The following is a 23770-nucleotide window of genomic DNA, read 5'->3' on the forward strand; positions in this document are numbered from 1 at the left end:
CTTAGTGTTGATTTTAAGGATCTGGCGCAAATTGAGAGGCCTTGGTGCCATTCTTAGAATAAGTTTGTTCGTGGTATCCTTCATTAATGGATTGTAAGAAGAGAAGTCGTCGCCGCTTTACAGAGTGGGCATTTACTGCACTGGGGCGAGTTCTACATTTTCTAAAAAACCACAAGTGGAAAGATATGAATGAGGGAGCCCATGAACAACTTCAAACTTTGTGGGATGAACTTGAGATGAGCATATTGGATTTGAGTTGGCTGGAACCTCATGTTAAATCTGCTTTGAATATGAAACAATGTCTGGAGAAGGCAACAAAGGTGAAACGACTAAAACAAGAGTTGCTGATCTTGGAAAGGGAAATTAGCACAATGAAAGAAAATCTTGCTAAAACAGAGCAAGCTTTTGAAATGACAAGGACAATTTTAGTCAAAGAACAATTAGGCTTCGGCTTTCTGGAGAAGGACTCGAATACTGAAATTGGTTATGGGAAACCCTAACTTTATATATAATATGTCTTATAGCATGACTTTCTAATCCAACAAAAACGGTTCTTTATTCATGGGCCAACCCTTTTTTTTTTTTTCCGGAGATATATTCTGACTGACCCATGCAAGTTTTCATGGGACAACGTTGACAAACATCCTATGAATCAATGAGGGAGTTACTTTAGGTTCATGCGTCTTTGAAAGATCAGGCTCTCTGTGCCTGAAGGCTGTGAGCTTCATCAGTAAGGGAGTTACATTCGTGTAAACCCTCATTCACTCCGTGGTTAACTTTCAACAAGCTGCTATGGTTTCAATTTAATTCTCCTATCGTAATTATTTGCCGCTTCTTATATTCAAACTTTCCTGTTAAATTTTGTGTTGTGCATCATTCAACGACTTTCAGGTTTCTATAATTCATACAAATATCATAAGGTGATAGTACAATGACGTGAATCAGGTGTCGAAGGACCACCAGGGATTCTCCAACAACGTTGTTCTGACGTTTTTCACTATCTGCGGTTGTGTTTGGCAAAATTATTTATTAGGACTTGAGAAAGAAAATTATCCAATAAGGCACGTGAGTTTTTCTCTATCTTCTGGGCATGCAAGTCATTAACTGAAGAAATTATGCTCTGCATTGGGAGCTTGAGATCCTCCAGCATGATAACACTGTACTAGTCTCTAGTGGTCAACTGCTCATTTATGCTTTCCGTGTTTAGTTTCCTTGTATCCTTCTTCATTATATTTTTTTTGGTGCGGCTTTCTCCAAAATTTTATATTATCAAACAAATTTACCCAAAAAAAACGTCATGTGAAAAAAAAGTTATGATCATAATAATAAAATATTGTTGACAAAAATAAATTTTAATCAGTAAAAGTTTTTTAAATTGCTTTAAAAAATGAGATGTCGGAATTTTTGAAAAGAAATGGTATTTTTTTATTTTGTTATCATTATGACAGATCTTTTCTTAAAAATATAAAATTTTAATTCAGTTAATTTATAATTTTAAAAAAACCACGGATGATGAATGGTGAATAATGAATATTGAAGTCAGCAATTATTGTAGAAGTTGTAATGAAAAACGCGGAGGCTCGAAGCTCGATATTTGACTGTGATCTGCCTTTGGACTCCCGGGGTGCGTGTCTTTTTCAGGGGCATATTTCTTCATATCTCAAGAGTCAAGACGACTTCCTCTCCTGTCTGTTGGATGAAACTCCTTGTGCATTATCTTGCCTGCATCAGTGCTATTTCCCTTTAACTCCAGTTTCAGCGACCTTCAAGCTCTGATCTTTTTGGCTTCATCAGGTTGATGCGGCTTCTTTTCAGTTTATTTGCATTTTGCATCTTTCTTTATTTTCTCTCTGTTTTTTGTTTTTCATTTAAATTTCCATCTTCCTCTTCTTTTAACTCTTCTCTTCTTTTTTCGAAAATGGTGGCTTCCGCCTTCTCTTTCTCTGAGTTCAAGTTTCATTTCTTTTTTTGCCCTTTACGCTTTCAGAGTCCCTCGATTGACGAACCACACCGTGCAGGACCTCAAGCCTTGACCTTTCCCGCTAGTGAGTATATGGAGTGTTTTTCGTCGAATTTTCTGCACATTTTATTGTTATTGAGAAGAAAAAAAAGATGGATTTGTTGGGATTTTTTTTATCTTCTGTCCCTTTTCTTCTACATCTTCTCTGTTTTCACATATTGAGGAGTTACTGTACATACTGTCTGGAAGCGCCCGGTCTTCCAAAATCGGTGCCGGATTCCAGATTCAAAGCAGCTATTTTCCGGCTCAATCCGAGTCGTCCCCAAGTCTGGCCGGCCGGGCCGTCTGTTCCGGCTAGGCTTTTAGAACACTGCTCCTTTCGCTAGTTGGTTCATCCGTTGCGTTGTTGCTTTTCGGTTTGTGTTTAGGTAAACAAGTAGACATAGCGAGGTGGTTGTCCGCTGAAGAATCAGGACAGGAGGATGTAACATGCAAACGAAAATGGCATGGGCTATTAGAAACTTTGGTACATGCGTTTTCTTCATGTTGATTTTAAAATGCACAGACATCATCGGTTGTTAACCACCATTTATGTAGGGTATTTTTCATAGCCAATCTTTTCTTCAGGTATAGACCAGAATTCGAAAGCATGCATGTCTCTCGACCCTAGGAACATTCTGACTCACAAGCGAGTTTCAATCAGACAACCTTTGACGGGCATCATATGAATCAAGTATTCAACTGTTTCAAAAACCTTCACCTTCTTTGCTAGTGAGTACTTGAAGTGTTTTCCTCCAAATGTCTGCAAAGTTTTTTTGTTCTTGAAGGAAAGAGTGATGGAATCTGTTGGGATTTTTATCTTCTGTCTTTTCTCTTCTTCATTAGTCCTTTCACTGGTTGCTTCAACCGTTTTACACTTGACCCACCCAGTTGTGTTCTTGGTTTTGGGTTTTGATTGTGTTTGGTGAACATATAGACAGAGCAAGTTGATTGCACAATGGAACCGACAGATATACTGGTAACAAGCAAGAAAATAGCATGGACTATTGGAAATTTCAGTTCACTGAAGACCAATGCCCCACATTATTCTGATCCTTTCACCGCTGGCCATTGTTCTTGGTACTTATCAACGTCTATTTTAATATTTCCAATTAAAGCTCTTCTTTATCATACTACATTACCATTCCCCACCCGTTTCGTTTCCTCTAGTATATCATATGTGTGTATATATATATATATATATCTGTTCAGTTCCATATGACGATTCCATATCTATATATTCGGTAGAAAATAGTTTTTTTTTTTTTTTTAAATCATGTAAATTCGTCGATGGCTAAACTAGTAGGAAAAAAATTGCATAAATGGGCAGAGAACGAGATACATGAATTTTAGCATATTAATATAATTTTCTTTTGTGGTGATTGTTGCAGGAGGAGGTTTAGGTTGCAATCTACCGAGGACTGGAAGACGAGAAGTATCTTGGTATATTTTTTGTGTGTAGCAGATACTAGTACTCTGCCTCAAGGTTGGAGCATAGATGCATACCTCACCATCATGGTGATCAATCAAATTCCAGCCAAAAATCTTATGCAAAAGGTATATCATTCCATGCGCACGTCTTCATTTTTTATTTCTTTGACTAAAATTGCTTTCCCTCTGCTGGTGTCATTTTAAGGTATTTCCCCCCCTTGCTTAACTTAATGGGCTAGTTCTTCCCTAAACAGCTGATTTCTCCTCAACTCATTGATCGAGTGCATAAACTATTAGATTACCAACGCCAAAAAAAATGTGTGAATTGAAATTTTAAATTGGTATGGGACAGACCCATCTTACAGCAGTCTTTCAATGATGTTCCTTTGTTTCTGGCGAATGGAATGCAGGGTTTGAGGCATAAGTTCCGTGCACACGAACACGTTAGGGGTTTTCGATCTTTCATGGATTTGACAGAGCTTCAAGACCCATCCAGCGGCTATATTCTGAATGATTATTTGACAGTTGAAGTTGAATTTTTTGGAACTTAAGTCCGAAAGTGTTCAGCCAAGTCCCCTTGCAAATCCGACGGATGATGAGGCCCTTAGTGTTGATTTTAAGGATCTGGGGCAAATTGAGAGGCCTTGGTGCCATTCTTAGAAGAAGTTTGTTCGTGGTATCCTTCATTAATGGATTGTAAGAAGAGAAGAAGTCGTCGCTTTACAGAGTGGGCATTTACTGCATTGGGGGCGAGTTCTACATTTTCTAAAAAACCACAAGTGGAAAGATATGAATGAAGAAGCCTGCGAACAACTTCAAACTTTGTGGGATGAACTTGAGATGAGCAGATTGGATTTGAGTTGGCTGGAACCTCATGTTAAATCTGCTTTGAATATGAAACAATATCTGGAGAAGGCAACAAAGGTGAAACAGCTAAAACAAGACTTGCTGATCTTGGAAAGGGAAATTAACGCAATGAAAGAAAATCTTGCTGAAACAGAGCAAGCCTTTGAAATGACAAGGGCAAATTTAATCAAAGAACAATTAGGCTTCGGCTTTCAGGAGAAAGACTTGAATACTGAAATTGGTTATGGGAAACCCGAGCTCTATATATAATGTGTATTATAGCATGACTTTCTATCCAACAAAAACGGGTCTTTATTCATGGGCCAACCCTTTTTTTTTTTGCAGACATATATTCTGATCTGACTGACCCATGCAAGTTTCCATGGGACAAACTTTGACAGACATCCTATGAATCAATGAGGGAGTTACTTTCGTATAAAGGTTCATGCGTCTTTGAAAGATCAGGCTTTCTGTGCCTGAAGGCTGTGAGCTTCATCAATAAGGAAGTTACATTTGTGTAAATCCTCATTCACTGTGGTTAACTTTCAAACAAGCTAGCTGTTATGGTTTCAATTAATTTTCCTATCGTAATTATTTGCTGCTTCTTATGTTCAAACTTTCCAGTTAAATTTTGTGTTGTGCATCATTCAACGACTTTCAGGTTTTTATAATTCATACAAATCATAAGGTGATAGTACGATGAAGTGAATCAGGGTGGAAGGACCTGGGCCATCGAAAAATTTAAAACATTGAACGCCAATCTCCAACACCGTTCTGACGTTTTTCACTATCTGCGGTTGTGTTTGGTAAAATCATTTGTTAGGAGTTGAGAAAAAAAAAATCATCAAATAAGGCACGTGAGTTTTTCTCTATCTTCTGGGCATGCAAGTCATTAACTGAGAGAAACATTGTATTACTGGGATTGGGAGTTCGAGAGATCCTCCATAATGACAACATTCTACCTAGTATCCAGTGGTATGCTGCTCATTTATGCTTTCTATGTTTAGTTTCCTTGTATCCTTCTTCATTATATTTTTTTGGTGCGGCTTTGTCCAAAATATTTTTATATTATCAAACATAAATCTACTCAAAAAAAAAAGTCATGTGAAAAAAAGTTATGATCATAATAATAAAATATTGTTGAGAAAATAAATTTTAATTAGTAAAAAGTTTCTTTTAAATTCTTTAAAAAATGAGATGTCGGAATTTTTTTTTTATAAGAAAGGGTATTTTTTTTTTATTTGTTATCATATGACAGACCTTTTCTTATAATAATGAATAATGAATATTGAATAGTCAACAATTATTGGAGAGGTTGTAATGAAAAACGCGGAGGCTCGAAGGATATTTGACTATGATCTGCCTTTGGACTCCCAGCGTGCGGATCCTTTTCAGGGGCATATTTCTTCATATCTCAAGAGTCAAGACGACTTTCTCTCTTGTCTGTTGGATGAGACTCCTCATGCAATATCTTGCCTCCATCAGTGCTATTCCGCTTTAACTCCAGTTTCAGCGACCTTCAAGCTCTGATCTTTTTGGCTTCATCAGGGGTGATGCGGATTCTTTCAGTTTATTTGCATCTTACTTTATTCTCTCTCTGTTTTTTTTTTCAATTTAAATTTCCATCTTCCTCTTCTTTTAACCCTTCTCTTCTTTTTTTGAAATGAATGTAGCTTCCGCCTTGTCTTTCTCTGAGTTCAAGTTTCATTTTTTTTCCCTTTACGCTTTCAGAGTCCCTCGATTGACGAACCACACCGTGCAGGACCTCAAGCCTTGACCTTTCCCGCTAGTGAGTATATGGAGTGTTTTTCTTCGAATTTCCTCACATTTTATTGTTACTGAGAAGGAAAAAAAAAGATGGATTTGTTGGGATTTTTTTATCTTCTGTCCCTTTTCTTCTACATCTTCTCTGTTTTCACATATCGAGGAGCTACTGTACATACTATCTGGAAGCAGCCCGGTCTTCCAAAATCGGTGCCGGATTCCAGAGTCAAAGCGGCTATTTTCCGGCTCAATCCGAGTCGTCCCCAACTCTGGCCGGCCGGGCTGTCTGTTCCGGCTAGGCTTTTAGAACACTGCTCCTTTCGCTAGTTGGTTCATCCGTTGCGTTGTTGCTTTTCGGTTTGTGTTTAGGTAAACAAGTAGACATAGCGAGGTGGTTGTCCGATGAAGAATCAGGACAGGAGGATGTAACATGCAAAAGAAAATGGCATGGGCTATTACAAACTTTGGTACATGTGTTTTCTTCATGTTGATTTTAAAATGCACAGACATCATCGGTTGTTAACCCCCATTTATGTAGGGTATTTTCCATAGCCAGTCTTTTCTTCAGGTGTAGACCGGAATACGAAAGCATGCATGTCTCTCGACTCTAGGAACATTCTGACTCAAACGATTTCAATCAGACACCCTTTGACCAGCATCATATGAATCAAGGATTCAACTGTTTCAAAAGGCTTCCCATCCATAGATTTTGTCCTCCTCGCTAAGGCTATGCTGTTTGATGCAATATTTCTTGTTGCCAAAGTGGTATCATCTAGGATAACATTGGAGAAGCTTACAAAATTTCAAAGTAAAATTAAAAGAAAGTGTATACATATATGACGGGTATAGCCGAATATTGGGATATGCAAGGCAGTAAAGAACTTTGCGAATGGTGAAAGAATTACCTAATGCCTACTCTGCATTTGGAATTTCTGATCCTAGAGAATAGTAACAGTCAGTTTTATTTCCTCTATTCAGTACATTCCTTCATGCTTTTGTTTTTTCTATTTCCAATTCCCCTTGATGCGTCTTTGTATTTTACTTTTCTTGCTACAATTAATTAATGTCTAGAAAGACAGGCTTTCTATGAGCTTCATCAATAAGGTAGTCATATGTTCGTATAATCCAACATTCACTTTGTGGTCTACCTTTCAAATAATTTGCTATGGTTTCACTTCAATTTTACTTCACTTTCGGCTAGTTCTCGTACTCGAAGTTTCAAGTTTTTGTCTTGTGGGGTTTACGGCTTTCAGGTTTTTATAAAACATGGAGATATCGCAAGGTGATAGCACGATGAAGAAGCAGGAACTGAAGGATATAACCTATAAGAAAGTAGCATGGACGATCAAAAACTTTAGCACATTGAAGACCAATCAAGCGCGCCATTCTGAGGTTTTCAATATCGGTGGATGTGCTTGGTATTAGTGAACATCTATCATATACACATGTCCTTCATCCCTCATTTTCATGAAAATCTCTTATCTTTTATTTTATGAATAAAATTCCTTGTTTCTCATATATGTATGTTTTAATGTAATCGCTCTGTTTTTTTTTTTCTGGACGGGAGAATGGTTGCAGGAAAATTGCATTCTATAAAGGAACAAAGAAAAACGATGGGAAGAATTTGGCTATATATTTGAAAGTAGCTGATGTATCGAGTTTGCATCAAGGTTGGAGTATACATGCAATCTACAGGTTCACGGTGGTCAATCAAGCTTCCACTAAAAAATCTGTTAAAAGAGGTATCATTTCATGCTACTTCATTGTGTTTTCTTCTAAAAGCTGCTTTTGTTTTGGCGGTGGACGCTGATTTTCTCCTGCAACCTAAAGAGAAAGTAAATAAAATATTAAACTGTACTGTGAAGGCCTAACAACCTGATTGAAAGTATATTATAATTTTGTATTGGAATGGGATGGGAATCTTATGGTAGTCTTCCACTGATGTTCCTCTGTTTTTGAGGGAATTGAATGCAGGCTCAAACAGCAAGTTCACTGCGAATGAATGTGACTGGGGTTATCCATCTTTTATGGAATTGGCTAAGCTTCAGAACCCTTCTAACGGCTATATTTTGAATGATACATGTATTGTTGAACTTGAATTTTCTGAAGTAATCTCTGAAGGCACTGAAATTAAGAAAGCATTGGTCCCAAAGAATGATGATGCCACTGAGTTCAAGGATTTGGGACAAATAGAGAAAGCGATGGTTCCACTGCTAGAGGAGGCTTGTTTGTGTCATCCCTCATTGATGGACTGTAAGAATAAGAGGAGTCGCAAGTTTACAGAGTGGGTATTCACCAGCTTGGGTCGAGTTCTGCAATTTCTAGAGAACAAGAAATGGAAAGATATGAACGAGGAAGCCTGTGAGCAGCTTCAACAATTATGGGATGAACTTGAGATTAGTAGATTAGATTTGAGTTGGTTGGAACCTCAAGTTAAATCTGCTTTAAGTATGAAGGGATACCTTGAGAAGGCAACAAAGGTGAAAAGGTTAAAACAAGAATTGGTGGTTCTGGAAACAGAAATGAACAAGATGAAAGAAAATCTTCTGGTTTTGGAGACAGAGATGATCAAGGTGAAAGAAAATATTGCTAACACGGAGCAAAGTGTTGAGATGACAAGAAAAGATTTAATCAAAGCAGAAGAAGGCTTTGAAGAGAAAGATTTGGATTTAGATACTGAAATTGTATGCAGTAAACTCTAGTCCTGCACATGGGTGTGACGGAACAAGTGATGAATTATGCAATGTTATTGTGTTAATGTATATTACTTTATCAATGTTTGTGATTAAATTACGTTCCTTTGTATATGAGGCATATAATGAATGAATCACATACATATCAACACAATACTACCATTATGCCACATTTATAGGGAAAATAATTGTTATCAAATAATACTTCCGGTCTTAATTATAAGATTTTATTTGTAATTTACAAATAAGGTAGACCTTATTTGAGTAAAAAAGAACATTACATACAAATATAATATTATATGTTTAAAACATATTTATACTGTTATGATTGCAATGATGAATCAGGCTGGAGGATATGAACAATGAGGCGTCATAATTTTTGAAAACCAATGGTTGAGGAAGAGGAAGAACTAATGTATAAATAAAACTCCGAATTGGACGTCCCATTAAAAATGTTAATAGTTTAATAGATTCATAATTCAATCGGTCAGAGTAACACTTGAATGGGTGATATAATAATTATATATATATATATATATATATGAATTTAAAGTCGCAAATAAGATGAAATATCTGGCCAACATATCTCATCTCGGTATTGACGTGCACAACCTGAAAATAAAGATATGTAGCTGAATGCTAACAAAAGGCGGTTGGGGAGCTCTTGTTGGGCAAAGCAGGCAGCTAAAAAAAATATCAAGTTTCACTGTGACCAATGATCATCCTATAAGACCTATTAAAAAAATGAAAATGTGCAAATTGAAGCAACCCGTTTCTTGGCTTCTTTCTTCTTTTCTGATTTCTATGCTCTTTTACTTTTAACACCTTTCTTTTTTCTTCGAATAATATCTTTTGGTAGCAATCATGCACGACTCCCATTTAAAAAAAAAAAAAAGGTTGATGAGTTGCGAAACGTTGGTTCACGATATTCAACAAGGTGCTTTGGACCAATGGCGATCCCGCAAAAATGAAAATCGCAATATTGAGTGTTTATCAGAAGACAACACAATCTATTAAGAATCATAATTTGACTTGTATCCTTTAAAGGAGGGTTCAAAAATCAACAGGCATAAGTATGAAGTACTGCCTCTGAACAGAAAAGAGATGAATTAGGTTCCATGTCACTTTCGAAGTTAGGAATAACAAATTCACTTAAATCAAAATATCGTTTAAAATTAGTCAAAAATAATAAGTACGTAACACATAACATCTTTTTTTAAAATGTATATATGCACACATATACACACACAGTTATTTGATAAAATCAAGTAATAACATCACACGTTTCATTTAATTGAAAAAGGACTGAGGAATTACACTAAGGCACTGTTCCTCTTATTTCATGAATGCACTAGTCATGTGATTTAGTTTTGTACCTTTTTTTTTTTCCAAGACATACATATCCTTCTATTTGATACATTGTCGGCTGTTAAGAATGTGTATGGATTAGCAATGACAAAACTAATTTTTATTTTGTCTGATTTTTACAAAAAATCAGGTAGCTTAAAAGACAGTTAGTATAATGTAATTTATATTTGGGTTAGTTTTTTTAATAAAAAGTTAGTTTGCTGAATTGAAACATATTGGGATGAGTAATAAAAAAAAATAATTCTACATGTAAAATGACTGAAAAAACTGTGGATTTTATGACATATATCTCACATCTCATTTATATAGAATTTGATAAATTTAAGAAACATAATAAATAAAAATAAAAATAATAAAAATTAAAAGAGTTAATACATTATTAAAAAAAGAACAATATTCACACCAGGTTTCTTATATCTACCATGTGCTTTATTTTTAAAATATTTCCATGTAATAGTATTTAATTATAAACTCATAAAAAAATAGAACACATGGCTATGTGTGATTGGAGAATTAACATAACAAATATAAGTAATTTGACCCAGATATTTTCCTTAAAAAATTGTAAGTATTAAAAAAATTATTACTAGTAAGGAAAAAAAAATCAAATTTTTGGGTCAATGTATGAACCACGTAAATACCATTCTCTTTCTTTTCATCCTCATTTGTTCCTCTATCCACCGTACAGACTCAAAAAGCTCAAATTTTTAGCTTTGGCGGTACCTTTTTTCCCCCCTCCCAAAAGCTCATTAGAGAAAAAGTTAGCCTAAACAAGAATATTCTTCTAATTGTTTATAAGGTAAAAAAATATTTTTTAATCTTATTTATAAGATATTAAGGGAAAAAATTTTCATGATGTACAATTTTATCCCTTATTTATTATTGTGTTGATTTTATTTATATAATGTATAATGTATATTAAATGGGAATAAAATTAAAAAGTTATTAAATTTTAAATGAGAGTTCATAAAGCTTAAAATTTTTATTAGTTTATGTCAAACATACTAAAAACATCTTATAAATAAGATCAGAAGAGTAAATGCTAAAACCACCCACCAAGTTACTTTTCATACTGCCCAGGACACATTTGTTGGTTTTAATGCCAATACAAACACAAGCTAAATATAAATACATTTTCCAATAAAAATTTATCATCAAATTATAAGGAACAAACCCCTTCTTTTTTTTTATTTTGACCAGCAGGAACAAACCCCTTCTAATTAAACATTTTCAAACATTTCTCATCAAATGATTTTAAGTATCTAAATCAAATATTATCATAATATAATATAATTTAAATCTAAACTATGGATGATAGATGATGTAGCTAATATTGATATTTAATTTTATCAAATTAAATAACTCTGAGAAAACCTAATTAATCTAATGAATACGGCTAATATCTTTATTTACATAATTATAATGATTTTGAATATCGAGAGTTACCGAATCACCGTTTATCTAGAATAATAATATGAAATTAACATTATTTTGCGGATGATTTTTATGAGTCTTTCTCGGTTCTCCCAAGAAAAACTTGGGAGACGAGCAAATTCCTCCGGAGCAATAATCGAGTGCGCTAACGCTCACAAAGAGTACACATGGAGCCCGGCTGCCAACCCTCCACGTGTACATAAACTTACGTTCTCCGCTCACCAATGAAACACCGAAACGAATCGGTAATTTCGTGGATCCTGCCGTGTGATATAACATCCCCCTCCCCTTGGGGGGGGGGGCGAGGGGGGGGGTTTTGTCTTCCTTCGAAAGGAAACCGATTACCCTTGCAATTGCAATATCTGTTAGGCTGCGAATTGAACTTTTCTCTCTCTTCCGCTAATTGGCAATTTCTCCGAGTCTCACACTTGACTCGATCACTATAATTCCCTCGCCTCCACCCTTCTGTCCCACGCGCTTCGATATTGTTTTCTTTCTTGGGAGAGTGAACGTCTCTTTCTTTCTCCGTACTCGCTCTTCGGGCTCTCGTGTGTGTGGGTTTTTATCGATTGCTCATGGATCTTGAGATGGGTGACGGCGTCCCTGAAAATCCTGTAAAATCAGGGACGGCGAAGAGACGCAAACAAGAAGAGGTACTCTTTTCGAAATTATTTCATGCCAAGCTTGGGTTTTAAGCGTTTTTGTCTGTATTTGGGTCAAATTATATTTTCCCTCACTGGGTGTACTCAAGTATGCCCTTCAGCCGACACATTATTGGTCAATTTCGATCATTTTCCGGTTTTGGCTTTGGTTCGCTTGCATTCAATTTAAGCGTTCATTGGTGATCGTTTATACAGCGTAGAGTGTGCGCATGCGCTTTATTTTTTAATTTAAAAATTGGGTTGGAGTTTGTTGTTCACTTACTGTTGATGTTCCCCCCTTTTTATATGTAGTTTCTTTTCTTCTTCACTAATAGATTGATTTGGGTTAATTGGGAGCCAATCTAGATTTCTCCTTGCTGCCATGTATAATGTTACTGCTGTCAAGTTTCTGTGAGCAAGAACAACGTTAACGGCTTTTCCGAACGTTGTCAGGGGATGCGTCCTTCCCTGCCTGTGTGGGTTTTGTTGGTTTGGTCTTTTAATGCTTTGTCTTAGATTTTTGAAAAAGAGAATAAACTGCTGGAATCAAGTGGTGCCCTACACTTTCCTCTCCTGTCCCAGGCTTCCCTTTCTCTTTGATAAAAAGGATTAGCAAATAGCTGATTTGAAAAGATGTTGGTTCGTGCGATCAATTTTGTGCAAGCTATTGCCTTTTTCTGGTGAAGATTCAACGACACTGGGCAGTCAATTGAAGTATTAAGTCAGCTTAGTTCTAGATTTGATTATGTGGTGAATCTTTAGTTTCCTTGTATATTAGTAGGACGAATGTTAATTTGCGCTTCAAGGTAATAAAAGTGCTTTACAAAAGTGTCAAGTGGCTAAATCATCATGATATGGCAATACGATGGTTTAGGAATAGTAAAGTGTTTGAGCAATGCAAGCTTATTTGGAACGTTACAAGTGACCAATGCATTATTGCTGCGCTGGGTCTCATGCACCAGGCCGTTGCTCAGCTGTACATGTAAACTTCACAACTCTGCTAGTCGGTGTGGATTAGGAATTTCTTGCAAGAGAAATTATTAATATTTTTTCCGTGCATGGTTATCTGTTTACAGGGGAGGGCTTATGATTTTCATTTAATCGAGGGGAACAAATGAACAATAATAGAAATCAGTTTCAGGAGTGGAAATATCAAGCTATACGATGTTATTTTACGTGATGAATTTTGATGAATCTATCTATTTTCTTAACATGATTTTCTGACTTTATAAAGGTTTTTAATTTTGATCTTTTCTTTTCATAGGATGCTTCTACAAGTGATCACGGAAATTCCGTGACTGTGGGAGAATCATCAGGAAGTGGTGATGTCTCCAAGAGTTCCATGTCTTCAAATAATGCTAATAGTCCCAATTCTGATTTTTCATATCAAGATGAAAATGATGAAATGAATGATGATGATGATGATGTGGATGGTGTGGATGAGGATGACTATGACTTTTATGACAACGATGATTTTATATATGAAGATGACTACACGAGTATGCAGGATCAGTTTGACCACGTGGATTTACCTTCTGGGGTAGAGGCACCACTGCCATGGTTGAAGGATTTTGATATAAATGTATCCAAGCAGGACGTTACTTTGGGCCATGCAGAGTCCAGTTCCAAGGGTAAAGGAAAAGAAACTGAAGATGCCGTCATCCAAGAGTCCCAGCAATTTAAGCAATTTGACGTTATTGAGTCTTTTCAGGATCACTTCTATGATAAACAGGGCTCTTCAGAGCAGCAGGTAGCATATATTAGAAACTTGTTGAAAATTCAACCCCTGTTGACTAATGGCTTCACTCATTTGATTAAATTGAATCTTGCTCTGCTGACAGCGATCAAAGAATTGGGCGAAAAAAATCCAGGAGGAGTGGAAAATTTTGGAGGAAAACTTGCCAGGTGAGTTTTCACTTCTTTTTCTTTTTTTTTCTTTTTTCCTTCTTATTTTTTGAAGGATGCCCATGCCTTGTTATTATAACTATGGATCCTAATAATTTTTCAGGTTTTTGTTTCCTTTCATTGTTCCTGTTTTGCTTGTTGAGGATACAATAAACTCGTATAATCATCACGCAATGTCATTTGTATCTTTCTTACCGTTGCTATTAGTTTGCTTTGTGATGAAATTCAACCTTGTACAGAAATTGGGTTTGATCCTTTGACGTTTAATCATCATTGATTTTGTCTCTATCTCACAAACTTGTATTTACAGAAACAATTTTTGTGCGAGTTTGTGAATCAAGGATGGAGCTTCTAAGGGCTGTCATTATTGGACCTTCTGGCACTCCATACCATGATGGGCTTTTCTTTTTTGATTGCCTCTTCCCTTCATCTTATCCTGCAGGTCCACCAGTAAGTATTACGTATATTCCCCTTGTATTGAAATGTCTTGTGCTGTGGATGACAGAAGTTGGACTTGAACTCTTGCAGAAGGTGCACTACCACTCAGGTGGCCTAAGGATAAATCCAAATTTATATCAATGTGGAAAAGTCTGCCTTAGTCTTTTGGGCACTTGGCATGGCAAGGGTACTGAAAACTGGGTTCCAGAGAAATCAACTATGCTTCAAGTTCTGGTTTCTATACAAGCTCTGATTTTAAATGAGAAGCCCTTCTTTAATGAGCCCGGCTACTCATCAACCTTTGTTGGTTCAGTGGGGGAGAGAAAATCCAAGGAGTACAATGAGAATACATTCATCTTGTCTTTGAAGACAATGATGTATATGCTGCGAAAACCGCCAAAGGTTTGTTGGCTACAATGATTCGTTAGCTATCCTCTCTATATTCTTCAAACTATAAGGATAGCGTATATAGCATGTGATTATGCTGATGTGGCAGGAACTTGAATTAGTCTATGAGTCATAATCTCAATTTTGTTCTCTCCTGTGTTCTGCAGCACTTCGAGGAGTTGGTTGTTGGGCACTTTCGAAACCGAGCTGTTAACATACTGACGGCATGTAAGTCATATGTGGAGGGCAACGCAGTTGGCTCGGTTGTACATAATTTTGATCCGAGTATAAAAGGTTCGACAGACGATAACAAAAGTGAATTCCAGTCAGCAGTGAGTAGGATGATGAACACACTTATTGCATTTTTCACTAAAAATGGCTCTACAGACTGTGAAGAGTTCCGAATTCATGAGATTTATGATTCCACAGCTCAGGTTCCGACAAATCTAGATTCTCTAACCAAGAAATGATTCTTGTTAGTGTTAGTAACTCTAATTAAAGGAATTGACATGTTAGCATAGTTTCTGAAAATATCCTTCGGTTTTTGAAGGATGGTTTCTGGATATTTTCTTTTTGTAAAGATCTGACAGTTTACTATCTTGCCAAACAAGAGTAAATTTACATCAATGATTCTAGTTGCATTTAGATTTGCCAATTTTATGGGGTGTTTAGGTTATACTACCTTGAGGAATTACGTCAAGATCTTTTTAGATCCCCTTATTCGAAGTGTCTATCATAATTGATGTTCCAAAATAGTTGCCCACAAGAATACTGTTCTCTTTAATTAGACAGGCTTCAATGGAATACTTGTGAATGAACTGGCTTGTGTTGCACGGGGCGTATACAATTCGCGAACAATTCCAAGCAGTTCAATTGTATTCGACAATAGAACGTCACAACAAATAAGACTTGCTATGGATCTCGTAATTTATAAAGTTACATTGCCCTTTCATAAGTTGCATATGTTTTAAACTCACATTTCGACGTATTGAGACGTCCTTGATGTTGCAGCTGTTACTTTGTCTTGTTAAAAAGGAGCTTTGGATAGTGATAAGTGATTTGAAAAGGGAAGAACTTTAGGTTAAGTTTTTTATTTTTATCATGTCACGTTCCTTAATCAGACATACTCCTTTGATTTTTAATATAAAACTCATTTAACTAATTTGATTAGATTAAGAAAGTTAGGTAAGTTAGTTAATTATAAGAAATGTAACATGTTTTTTCTAAAATATCATAATCATCTTTCTTAATACCTCATCTTCATCTTGTACTTGATTATGGTTGAGTGAGTATCTATAGGAGTAATTTAAAGAAAATTAATAAATATGATAAATAGGTCTTATATTAAAGATAGGAGGAGTAGTTATGTAATTATTTTTATTTCATGTAAACTTATAATTAAATACTATTAAATACCAATATCTTAAGAATAAGACACCTAGTCATGTATGATTAATGACTTAACATGACGGATAAGTAATTAGATGTAAGTATTGTCCATTTAAAAATATGTGCAAATATAGTTGAGCTAAACTCTTATACTGTTATATAAATAAATGTAATGCTAATTGGATTAATGCACAAGTACTGTGTTCTATTATGGACATATGCGACCACATTTAGTCTTGCATTTCTTTTCAAAAATGTATTAGGCTTATTAACTGCGTGTATTTGATTGACATTGAGCTATGCAAATCCGCTAAAAATCTATTAGGCTTATTTGCATTATTAACAGGGTCAAGTATATGTTCATTGGAAGGTCGGACAATTGGATAAGGTTTATGATTCATTTTCTTATATATGAAAGCAAGAAAGGAGGAGAATAATAATTTAATTTTATACTGTAATTTTTTTACTGACAATATATAATTAATTTGAAATTATAATCTACATTCAATTAGCAGTTTTTTTTTTTTTGGGTGTCCATCCTCCCACCTCAAATCCAAATTCATAAGGGTAAAAGTAGAATGGGGAAAACTGAAAAAATGTATTTGGAAGGTACTTAATGGGAGTTGTTGCTCATACTAACCACTAAATTATTATTCTTCATGTGACATTTATATTCCAAATTAGCTTTTTGCAGGAAACAGAACTTCTGCAAAGTGAGGAGATATCCATCTTTCATATTATGTTACACATGGACCCAAGGTTTCCTCCTAAATGTTGCATCTCCAAACTGTTCTCAGCACGACTTTATCCTTCGTGTTTTATCTGCAGAGTCAAACATGTATCTCTAAGACGGTTACGCAAGAAGATATAAAACAAAATTGGCAACAAAGTCATATATCACCAAATTACTAACCCAAAAATATTTTGCATGAGTCCTTCAAAATATTTTGGAAAGGAAAGCTTCTAACCTAATTTTTTTTATGCGGCCTCTGCATCATCAATAGGGAAATTATCAAAATGCATCTTCTCTAAGAGAAGATGATGGACAACAACGAATGAAAAAGGAGGGTTCAGAAATGCCTACAAATATAAGAAACATCTTTTGAAATCATGGCAGCTCAAAGCTATGGACGATGTAGCATAGCTTTTCTGGGCAACTTGTATATATCAATTACGAGTCCTTCACCACCTACTCGATACACAAGGAAAAGGTTGTAGATGATATATGCACGACACAAGCTTAGATAGGTATTAGAAAGGGGGGGAATCGGAATCATGTCCATGCTGCAAGCAAGATTTTGAATGGTAATTTAGGCTAAAATATATTTTTAGTCCTTTAACTTTATACAAGATTTTATTTTAGTCTCTTGATTTTAAAAAGTAAACTTTTAGCCCTTTAACTCTAAAACTGTTAACAAAAAATAATGATATTGAGCTCTTAAATACTTATAAAACATTAGTAAATACTAACATATTAAGTTTAATATTCAAAACAATCATAATTGTTATAAAAAATATCATTTAAGACTAATAATTTTGAAATTAAAGGGCTAAAAGTATACTTTTTAAAGTTAAGAGATCAAAATAAAACTTTACATAAAGTTAAAAGACCAAATGTACACTTTAGCCTTCTTTTTTTTACAATCTAAATGTGCCAACCAAATATTTAAAAAAGGTCTTTGCATCAGGATTATGGGGAATCCTTATACAATGCATCCAACCAAACAGACATTTAGTTTTTTTTTTTTATACACAAATTTTAGGAAAGGGGTTGGGTTCACCCACGATCCAAAAGCTGGACACCTAACGCTTGATCCACTAGGGTCTGTCCCTATGGGCACAGGAGAATGACAAGTAAGCCATTTTTTTCTGACCCAATAGGTAGGAATCACTCAATTTCACTACGCTGTGGTGATACCTCTTCCAGGGCCGCAACTGGAGCCACAACAAAGTGGCACTCCTCAAGATCAAACCCTTTCCTTTTGGTAAGAGAGTTTAACCCCTTCGCCAGTTGAACCCACGGACTAGGGGTACCAAACAGACATTTAGTACTTATATTCTTTTTTTTTTGGACTCTAGCAATTCTCCTTTTAATAAAGTCTGTTTTTAATGCTCTTAAAAAAATTGTAGTGAATTATATTTTATGACATATTAATTAGTAGGCATGCTATTTTTTCTCCAACTTTTAGATAATGCTTAAATTTATTATAGAATAGTAAATAGTTAATGATTTAAAAACTAAATGGAAACAATTTTTTGTCAAAAGAAATCCTTAACTTTCAAGAAATTGGTTTTACAAGGCATCAGGTGAAATTCTATTTTTCTGGTTGAAGATGACCTCATGTATTTTCTTAAAAAGAAATACTCATCCGATCTTAAATATAAGACTCATATTATAGTGTAATTTACATAATAAAATAAGTCTTATATTTAGAACTAAAAGAATATATTGATTTTAAAATGATCAGTTAGCTGTAGCCTTCATACCGTCTTAATTTGTGTCACGTGAAGAATTTATTTTTTCCCACTCTTAGTGCGAGTTTGAAATAGCACAGCAAGAATTCTGGCGAAAAAAAAAATGGCAACAACAAGAACATAACACATCAAATCAGACCACCTCTGTTTTTTATTTTTAATGTAAAATCCATTTAATTGATTTAGTTAAACTAAGAAAATAAAATAAATTAATTACTTATAATAAATATGACATAGTGTCCTTAAAATAATTAAGATTATATATTAATTTATAAATTAACTAGTTTAGAAAAAATAGATAAATATAAAAAAAATAAAATTAATTAAAATATTATATTTAAGACTAAATTTAACATTCAATTAGCTGAAAGCATTAAATAAAAATATTTTCTTTATATTCTCTTAATCTCTCTGCATTCGAGCAGGTTTGGCTAGCCGAGCCTGAGATCTGGGCAACAAACCTGAATATTATAGTTGGAAAAACCAGGGAAAGAAAATAAATAAATCTAATTTTAAGGAAATGCTTATACTTGACATGTTATGAGTTAATCTACAAATAAATTGTAAAGCACATTTACTTAAATCTTTTTCTACAACCAAATGTTTTAGTCGCTAGTAAAAGAAAACGAACAACTAAATTATTAACAAATCTTTCCCAGCCAAACTCTTCATGGCAGTTTTTTGGCTGAAAAACAAAACTCTTCACGGCAATTAAGAGAAGCTGCACTTCCCACATGTCAAAACTCAAAAGTGAGTCTGAGTCCTTATCGCAGATTCACATGGCCGCTACTTATTGGATTAGCTTACCTAGATAAGTAAAACTATGAATACCAAGAATATCTAGATATACGGTGCAGCTGCAATATACTTAAACATCTCGGCAATCAGCATCAAAATCCACATCGGCACCTTCCTAAAGAGAATGATTCTCTCATTCTCACCATACAGACCTGCAATGAAAATATCACAGTTAAGAGAAGAAAAGGGTTTAGCAGTGAGCACCAGCAGTGTCATTAGCTCGAGATTCATGACGAAGAATATTTTATTACCTTCATGAATCCCGTGAAACAATCTGACAGCTGAAAGCTGGAGTTCTATATATAGATTAACCCCCAAGTGAAGCAGCAATTATTTTTGCACCCTCCGCACCATTAATGTAAATTCAAAACTAAAAACAGTATTATATTCTCCTGTAGCTGTGATAGGTGCACAACTAGCTATCTAAAATTCCTGTCAGAAAAACTAGGATTTTACCTGGTAGTTGTAAGTATGATTATCTCGCGTTTAGTTTATAATCTTATTAGGATTTTGAACTGATCCATCAGTGCCTTCTCATGTGGAAGTTTTATATATATCCAATCTTAGGCTCAGCAAAAATCCACTTACAGAGAACTCTTTTTTTAAAGCCTTTTGCTCTCTCTCTCTCACTCTCTCACACCCACACGCAAATCCAGTTGACATCTCCCTACACTAAAGTAGGCCTGAACTCTAAGAAAATATCCCTAGTAAGTCAATCAGTTATAGTCATGGTTGTTCCAATAATGGCAGGGATTATAAAAAAGAAAAGTGGAAGAGCATAAAGGCATTAAAATAACAAAGCAAGTATGCAGCCGCAATACATGAAACAATACAACAGTGAACAAAAATGTTCTAAAACCACATGAAAGGATGTATATTTTTATAAATTTGCGATACTGTAATGCAACATAAACTTGCCTTCTCAATAGTATAACCTGTTATCCCTCTTCTAATTTTCCCTATATGCATACATAATTGGGAATGGAAGCTCGATGCCCAGTTATAATATTCCTTCATAATCGAATGTTCTCATACTCCATTTTGGCTTGAATTTCTGAAGTCTCTAGTCTATAACAATTAGAGACAGAAAAATATTTCATGCAAATACTCATCTGTTCAAAGTTTTGCCTGAAGGTCTGGTTTTTAAAGTTGATATAGATGTTAAACATAGAATTATAACATTTGCTGATTTCACTAATAGTTCAGTCAAGGGACTCATACAGAGGAAGGGTGATTGCAGAACATTCTTCCTATATGTAGGAATGTTACGACGCACAGATAGGTTGAGAACTGAGAAATATCATGCGCCATGCACTCGTTTGAATTCATTAAAGTAAATACTGTAAATCATAAAAATATTGCAATTAAAATTAGCATGGAATAATAATATTTAGCTCTCCAAGCCAGAAAATTACATGCATGTTAAGAAATGAAAGAGATGATTACATGTGCACACACAACTTAGCGTCCGAAAGAATTTATAAGCAGAGCATGATACCTCTTGAGGAATTCATTAACATGTCGTGACCAGTTGTAGAGTACAAACCACAGAAGTACAATCACCAAGATATCTGGAACAAAAAATTCAGGAAGTCACAAGTACAAAGCACGGCAAGCATGATTGCTTGTGAACTCAGGAAAATCATCAACTTCTTTGAAAAAGAAAATATCTCTTAACTTGGACTGGCCGTCGAAATAGTTAATATGCAGAACAGACAGATTAAAAAACCCTGAATCTTAGTTTCACAATTTCAAGATTCCATATAATCATCTGGGAACAATCAATACTTGGTATTTTACAAAATTTAAGTTCCAATTATATACAAGCATTAAGCAATGAGCAAAATGGGTTCCTAAATTATGGAATCGTTACATGCGAGACTGCTCCACCAGTGCAAAAGGATCTATTTCTGGTACTGTGAAGTTGACAAACAAAAACTATTTTTAGCAGTAAAGAAACAATAGAGGATACTGAAAAGACAACGCTCCCACCAGTCTAGCATATAAAGCCCAAAAGTTACATTGTAGAGGTAGATCTTGCGCTGAACCCAATTCATATCTTTCAAACCTGTGAAAAGAAATGAAGGTAGATTCAAGACTTCTTTAATATTGGAACAGCTCAAAATTAAAGAGAGTAACAAAATTCAGATCACATACGCAGAACCACCCGGATGGAAAATCAGAATAGGGGTCAGGTAACAGGGAGACAGATCCAACAACCACGACCTTGGCCTGAACGATTGCATTGGGCCACAATTTATTTTTCCAGGAAAAAATGGACAGCAAAATAAAATGGCGAACAGAAAATGATATCAGTAAAAGAGAGAAATAACATCACAAAAACTGAATCCGGATGGGAAAAAAAGAGAAATTTCGCAGCATGGGAGAAAATGAATAACTGAAACAAGGCGAAGATGGCGAAATAGAAAATGGGCATAAAGGAATATGAAAGAGAATGTGAAGAAGAGGGAAGGGAAGAAGGAGGAAGGCTTGGATTTACCTGGTTGTGCTCCAGAAGCACCCGGATCAGCTGCGTTCACCGAGGAAGATGACTAGTGTTCGTGAATTCGATGGAGCCATCTTTGTTCCCTCCAAATCTAATAGTCAATGAGAATGGTTGCTGCCGAATGGGCTTTTGTCACCTACCCAATCCCATTGCAATCTTTACTCGCCAATGCCTCCTCACCAAATGATGCACCTTGGGCTCTAACTATCTCCCAATTTTGTAATGAGCTCACAATTAAATTGCGCCAAAAAATGTAGATGATGCAAGTCATAAGGATTTATCCTCAGGAGGCGGCTAAAACATTCGTAGCTGAAGTCAAACCAGACTATTAATGTCATTTCGATATACAATTGGTTAGGCGATTCGTGAACTAATGAATGGGCCTCGTTAATAACTTTTCCCAGGCCTATCATTTAGGGTACATATTGGGCTAGGCCTTATGACAAGCGGCGTTTCAAGCCCAAGTTTGTCTTGTTTGTTTTTAATACCCTAATAAGCTGAAAACTCCTACTACGGAGTACTCCAAGTTATTTAATAGAATGACCCGAAAAGATTTGATAAAATATAAATAAAACTTCAAGCTAAACTTGTGTGGACAATGATTTCAACTTTCTCTTTTGTTTCAGTTCAAACAAAGAGGATATATATATATATATATATATAGGTCACCAATATTAAGGGTAAATACTCGTCGGGATATCAGCATCCTAAATACTTATCTCTTATGTTTAAAAGATTATAATCAGTGTATTTATTTTTTCTTAATAGTTATCACTAATCAAGAAAAAGAAAATAAAAGGAAAAGAAGTATCAGTAATCCGGGGTAAGCCGCACTAGATGGCCGCCTATGATTTGTTTGCATTCATATGTGAGGAGTGAACAAAAATGAAAAAGAAGAAAGAAAGCAATTCCTAAAAATGATGTATTATTTTCATAATCATCCACACAACATTATAGTTTTGTTATAATTCAGCAACTATTTGTATATTATTATCATCATGATCATTTTTTTTTTTCATTCTTTGCATTAACAAGTAAGACACGCTGACTCATTTTCGGACTCCATATAAAATATGAGAAAACATGCATGATTAATATACAATTTAAAAAAGTACATATATATAGATGTGAAAAAAGAGGACCCCAAAGAGGGAAAGAGGAAGGAGAGGGAGAAACGGAAGGTTTCAGAAGGAAGATGCAGAGAACTTGGAACAATAATGCACACTTGGATGCTGCTTATGTGGCCCCCCCCCCCCCTTCTTTTATTTCTCCCTTTCTTGCTTCAACCACCTAAAAGAAGAAAAAAAATCCACTTTTTAACTAAGTGACCGCAAGTCAGCTATTTATCACCGGTAAAATGTGTTTTGAAGAAGTCAATACTATTTGTAAATCAAGTGTATTTAATAATTTTTCTCGTACTTAACTGATCACAAATTTCCGCAGACAAAAAATAATTAACAGCAAACGTAATTGAGATTAAATAATATATATAATAATACTAAAGGAATCTTTGAAAGTTACATGGTGGTCGCGGGGAATATTGAATAGTCCAAGGTCTCATTATGTAGTCGAGCGATATTGATTTTTCTTTCTTTTTCCTCCAACAAAAGAGATGCGGACGTGAACGAGATAATTAAATAACTAGTTTTGATCTTAAAATATAGACTTCAAGGACGGATAGAAAAGAAAACCCTTG

General features: G+C 35.1%; 5 protein-coding genes across 7 annotated transcripts; 4 read left to right on the forward strand and 1 right to left on the reverse strand.

Moving 5' to 3' along the window:
* The first annotated feature begins 86 nt into the window (after positions 1-86).
* Positions 87-500, forward strand: LOC114724826 (uncharacterized). The gene has a single exon (XM_028911276.1). It carries the CDS (start codon positions 87-89, stop codon positions 498-500), a length of 414 nt encoding a protein of 137 aa, XP_028767109.1.
* A 3719-nt stretch (positions 501-4219) lies between these two features.
* LOC114724827 (uncharacterized) lies at positions 4220-4546 on the forward strand. Its single transcript, XM_028911277.1, has one exon. It carries the CDS (start codon positions 4220-4222, stop codon positions 4544-4546), a length of 327 nt encoding a protein of 108 aa, XP_028767110.1.
* Positions 4547-6118: 1572 nt separating this feature from the next.
* LOC114724828 (MATH domain and coiled-coil domain-containing protein At1g31390-like) lies at positions 6119-8742 on the forward strand. Its single transcript, XM_028911278.1, has 3 exons — positions 6119-7458; positions 7619-7782; positions 8015-8742. The coding sequence occupies exons 1-3, from the start codon at positions 7307-7309 to the stop codon at positions 8740-8742; spliced, it is 1044 nt and encodes a 347-aa protein (XP_028767111.1). The 5' UTR covers positions 6119-7306.
* Positions 8743-11859: 3117 nt separating this feature from the next.
* Positions 11860-15561, forward strand: LOC114724808 (putative ubiquitin-conjugating enzyme E2 38). Its single transcript, XM_028911263.1, has 6 exons — positions 11860-12188; positions 13441-13926; positions 14018-14081; positions 14392-14531; positions 14610-14921; positions 15074-15561. Exons 1-6 carry the CDS (start codon positions 12111-12113, stop codon positions 15374-15376), a joined length of 1383 nt encoding a protein of 460 aa, XP_028767096.1. The 5' UTR covers positions 11860-12110; the 3' UTR covers positions 15377-15561.
* A 3701-nt stretch (positions 15562-19262) lies between these two features.
* Positions 19263-22232, reverse strand: LOC114724832 (uncharacterized). 3 transcript variants are annotated; one of them, XR_003738355.1, is made up of 6 exons: positions 22069-22230; positions 21726-21800; positions 21541-21636; positions 21067-21139; positions 19820-20908; positions 19263-19720 (listed from the first exon to the last, which is right to left on the reverse strand). XR_003738355.1 is itself a non-coding variant. In XM_028911282.1 (5 exons), exons 3-5 carry the CDS (start codon positions 21623-21625, stop codon positions 19708-19710), a joined length of 171 nt encoding a protein of 56 aa, XP_028767115.1. In that variant the 5' UTR covers positions 21626-21636; positions 21726-21800; positions 22069-22214; the 3' UTR covers positions 19263-19707. The 3 variants fall into 3 exon arrangements, 1 of the variants encoding a protein (XP_028767115.1); XR_003738356.1 differs by lacking the exon at positions 21726-21800 and having other exon boundaries at positions 22069-22232; XM_028911282.1 differs by lacking the exon at positions 19820-20908 and having other exon boundaries at positions 22069-22214.
* Positions 22233-23770: the final 1538 nt, after the last annotated feature.

The sequence above is a fragment of the Neltuma alba genome, unplaced genomic scaffold (genome assembly GCF_004799145.2).
Source record: "Neltuma alba isolate B1F8T4 unplaced genomic scaffold, ASM479914v2 tig00012201_pilon, whole genome shotgun sequence".
NCBI lineage: Eukaryota > Viridiplantae > Streptophyta > Magnoliopsida > Fabales > Fabaceae > Neltuma > Neltuma alba.

Bases quoted from the DNA above. Each gene is read 5' to 3' on its own strand.
- LOC114724832 (XM_028911282.1), bottom strand. From the start codon at position 21,625: ATGAATTGGGTTCAGCGCAAGATCTACCTCTACAATGTAACTTTTGGG. The intron at 21,140-21,540 runs GTATCCTCTATT...TTTTTGTTCCAG, and splicing joins GTGGGAGCGTTGTCTTTTCA to ATATCTTGGTGATTGTACTT.
- LOC114724808 (XM_028911263.1), top strand. From the start codon at position 12,111: ATGGATCTTGAGATGGGTGACGGCGTCCCTGAAAATCCTGTAAAATCA. The intron at 12,189-13,440 runs GTACTCTTTTCG...TTCTTTTCATAG, and splicing joins AGAGACGCAAACAAGAAGAG to GATGCTTCTACAAGTGATCA. The intron at 14,082-14,391 runs GTGAGTTTTCAC...TTGTATTTACAG, and splicing joins TTTGGAGGAAAACTTGCCAG to AAACAATTTTTGTGCGAGTT.
- LOC114724826 (XM_028911276.1), top strand. From the start codon at position 87: ATGGATTGTAAGAAGAGAAGTCGTCGCCGCTTTACAGAGTGGGCATTT.
- LOC114724828 (XM_028911278.1), top strand. From the start codon at position 7,307: ATGGAGATATCGCAAGGTGATAGCACGATGAAGAAGCAGGAACTGAAG. The intron at 7,459-7,618 runs GTATTAGTGAAC...GAATGGTTGCAG, and splicing joins AATATCGGTGGATGTGCTTG to GAAAATTGCATTCTATAAAG. The intron at 7,783-8,014 runs GTATCATTTCAT...AATTGAATGCAG, and splicing joins TAAAAAATCTGTTAAAAGAG to GCTCAAACAGCAAGTTCACT.
- LOC114724827 (XM_028911277.1), top strand. From the start codon at position 4,220: ATGAATGAAGAAGCCTGCGAACAACTTCAAACTTTGTGGGATGAACTT.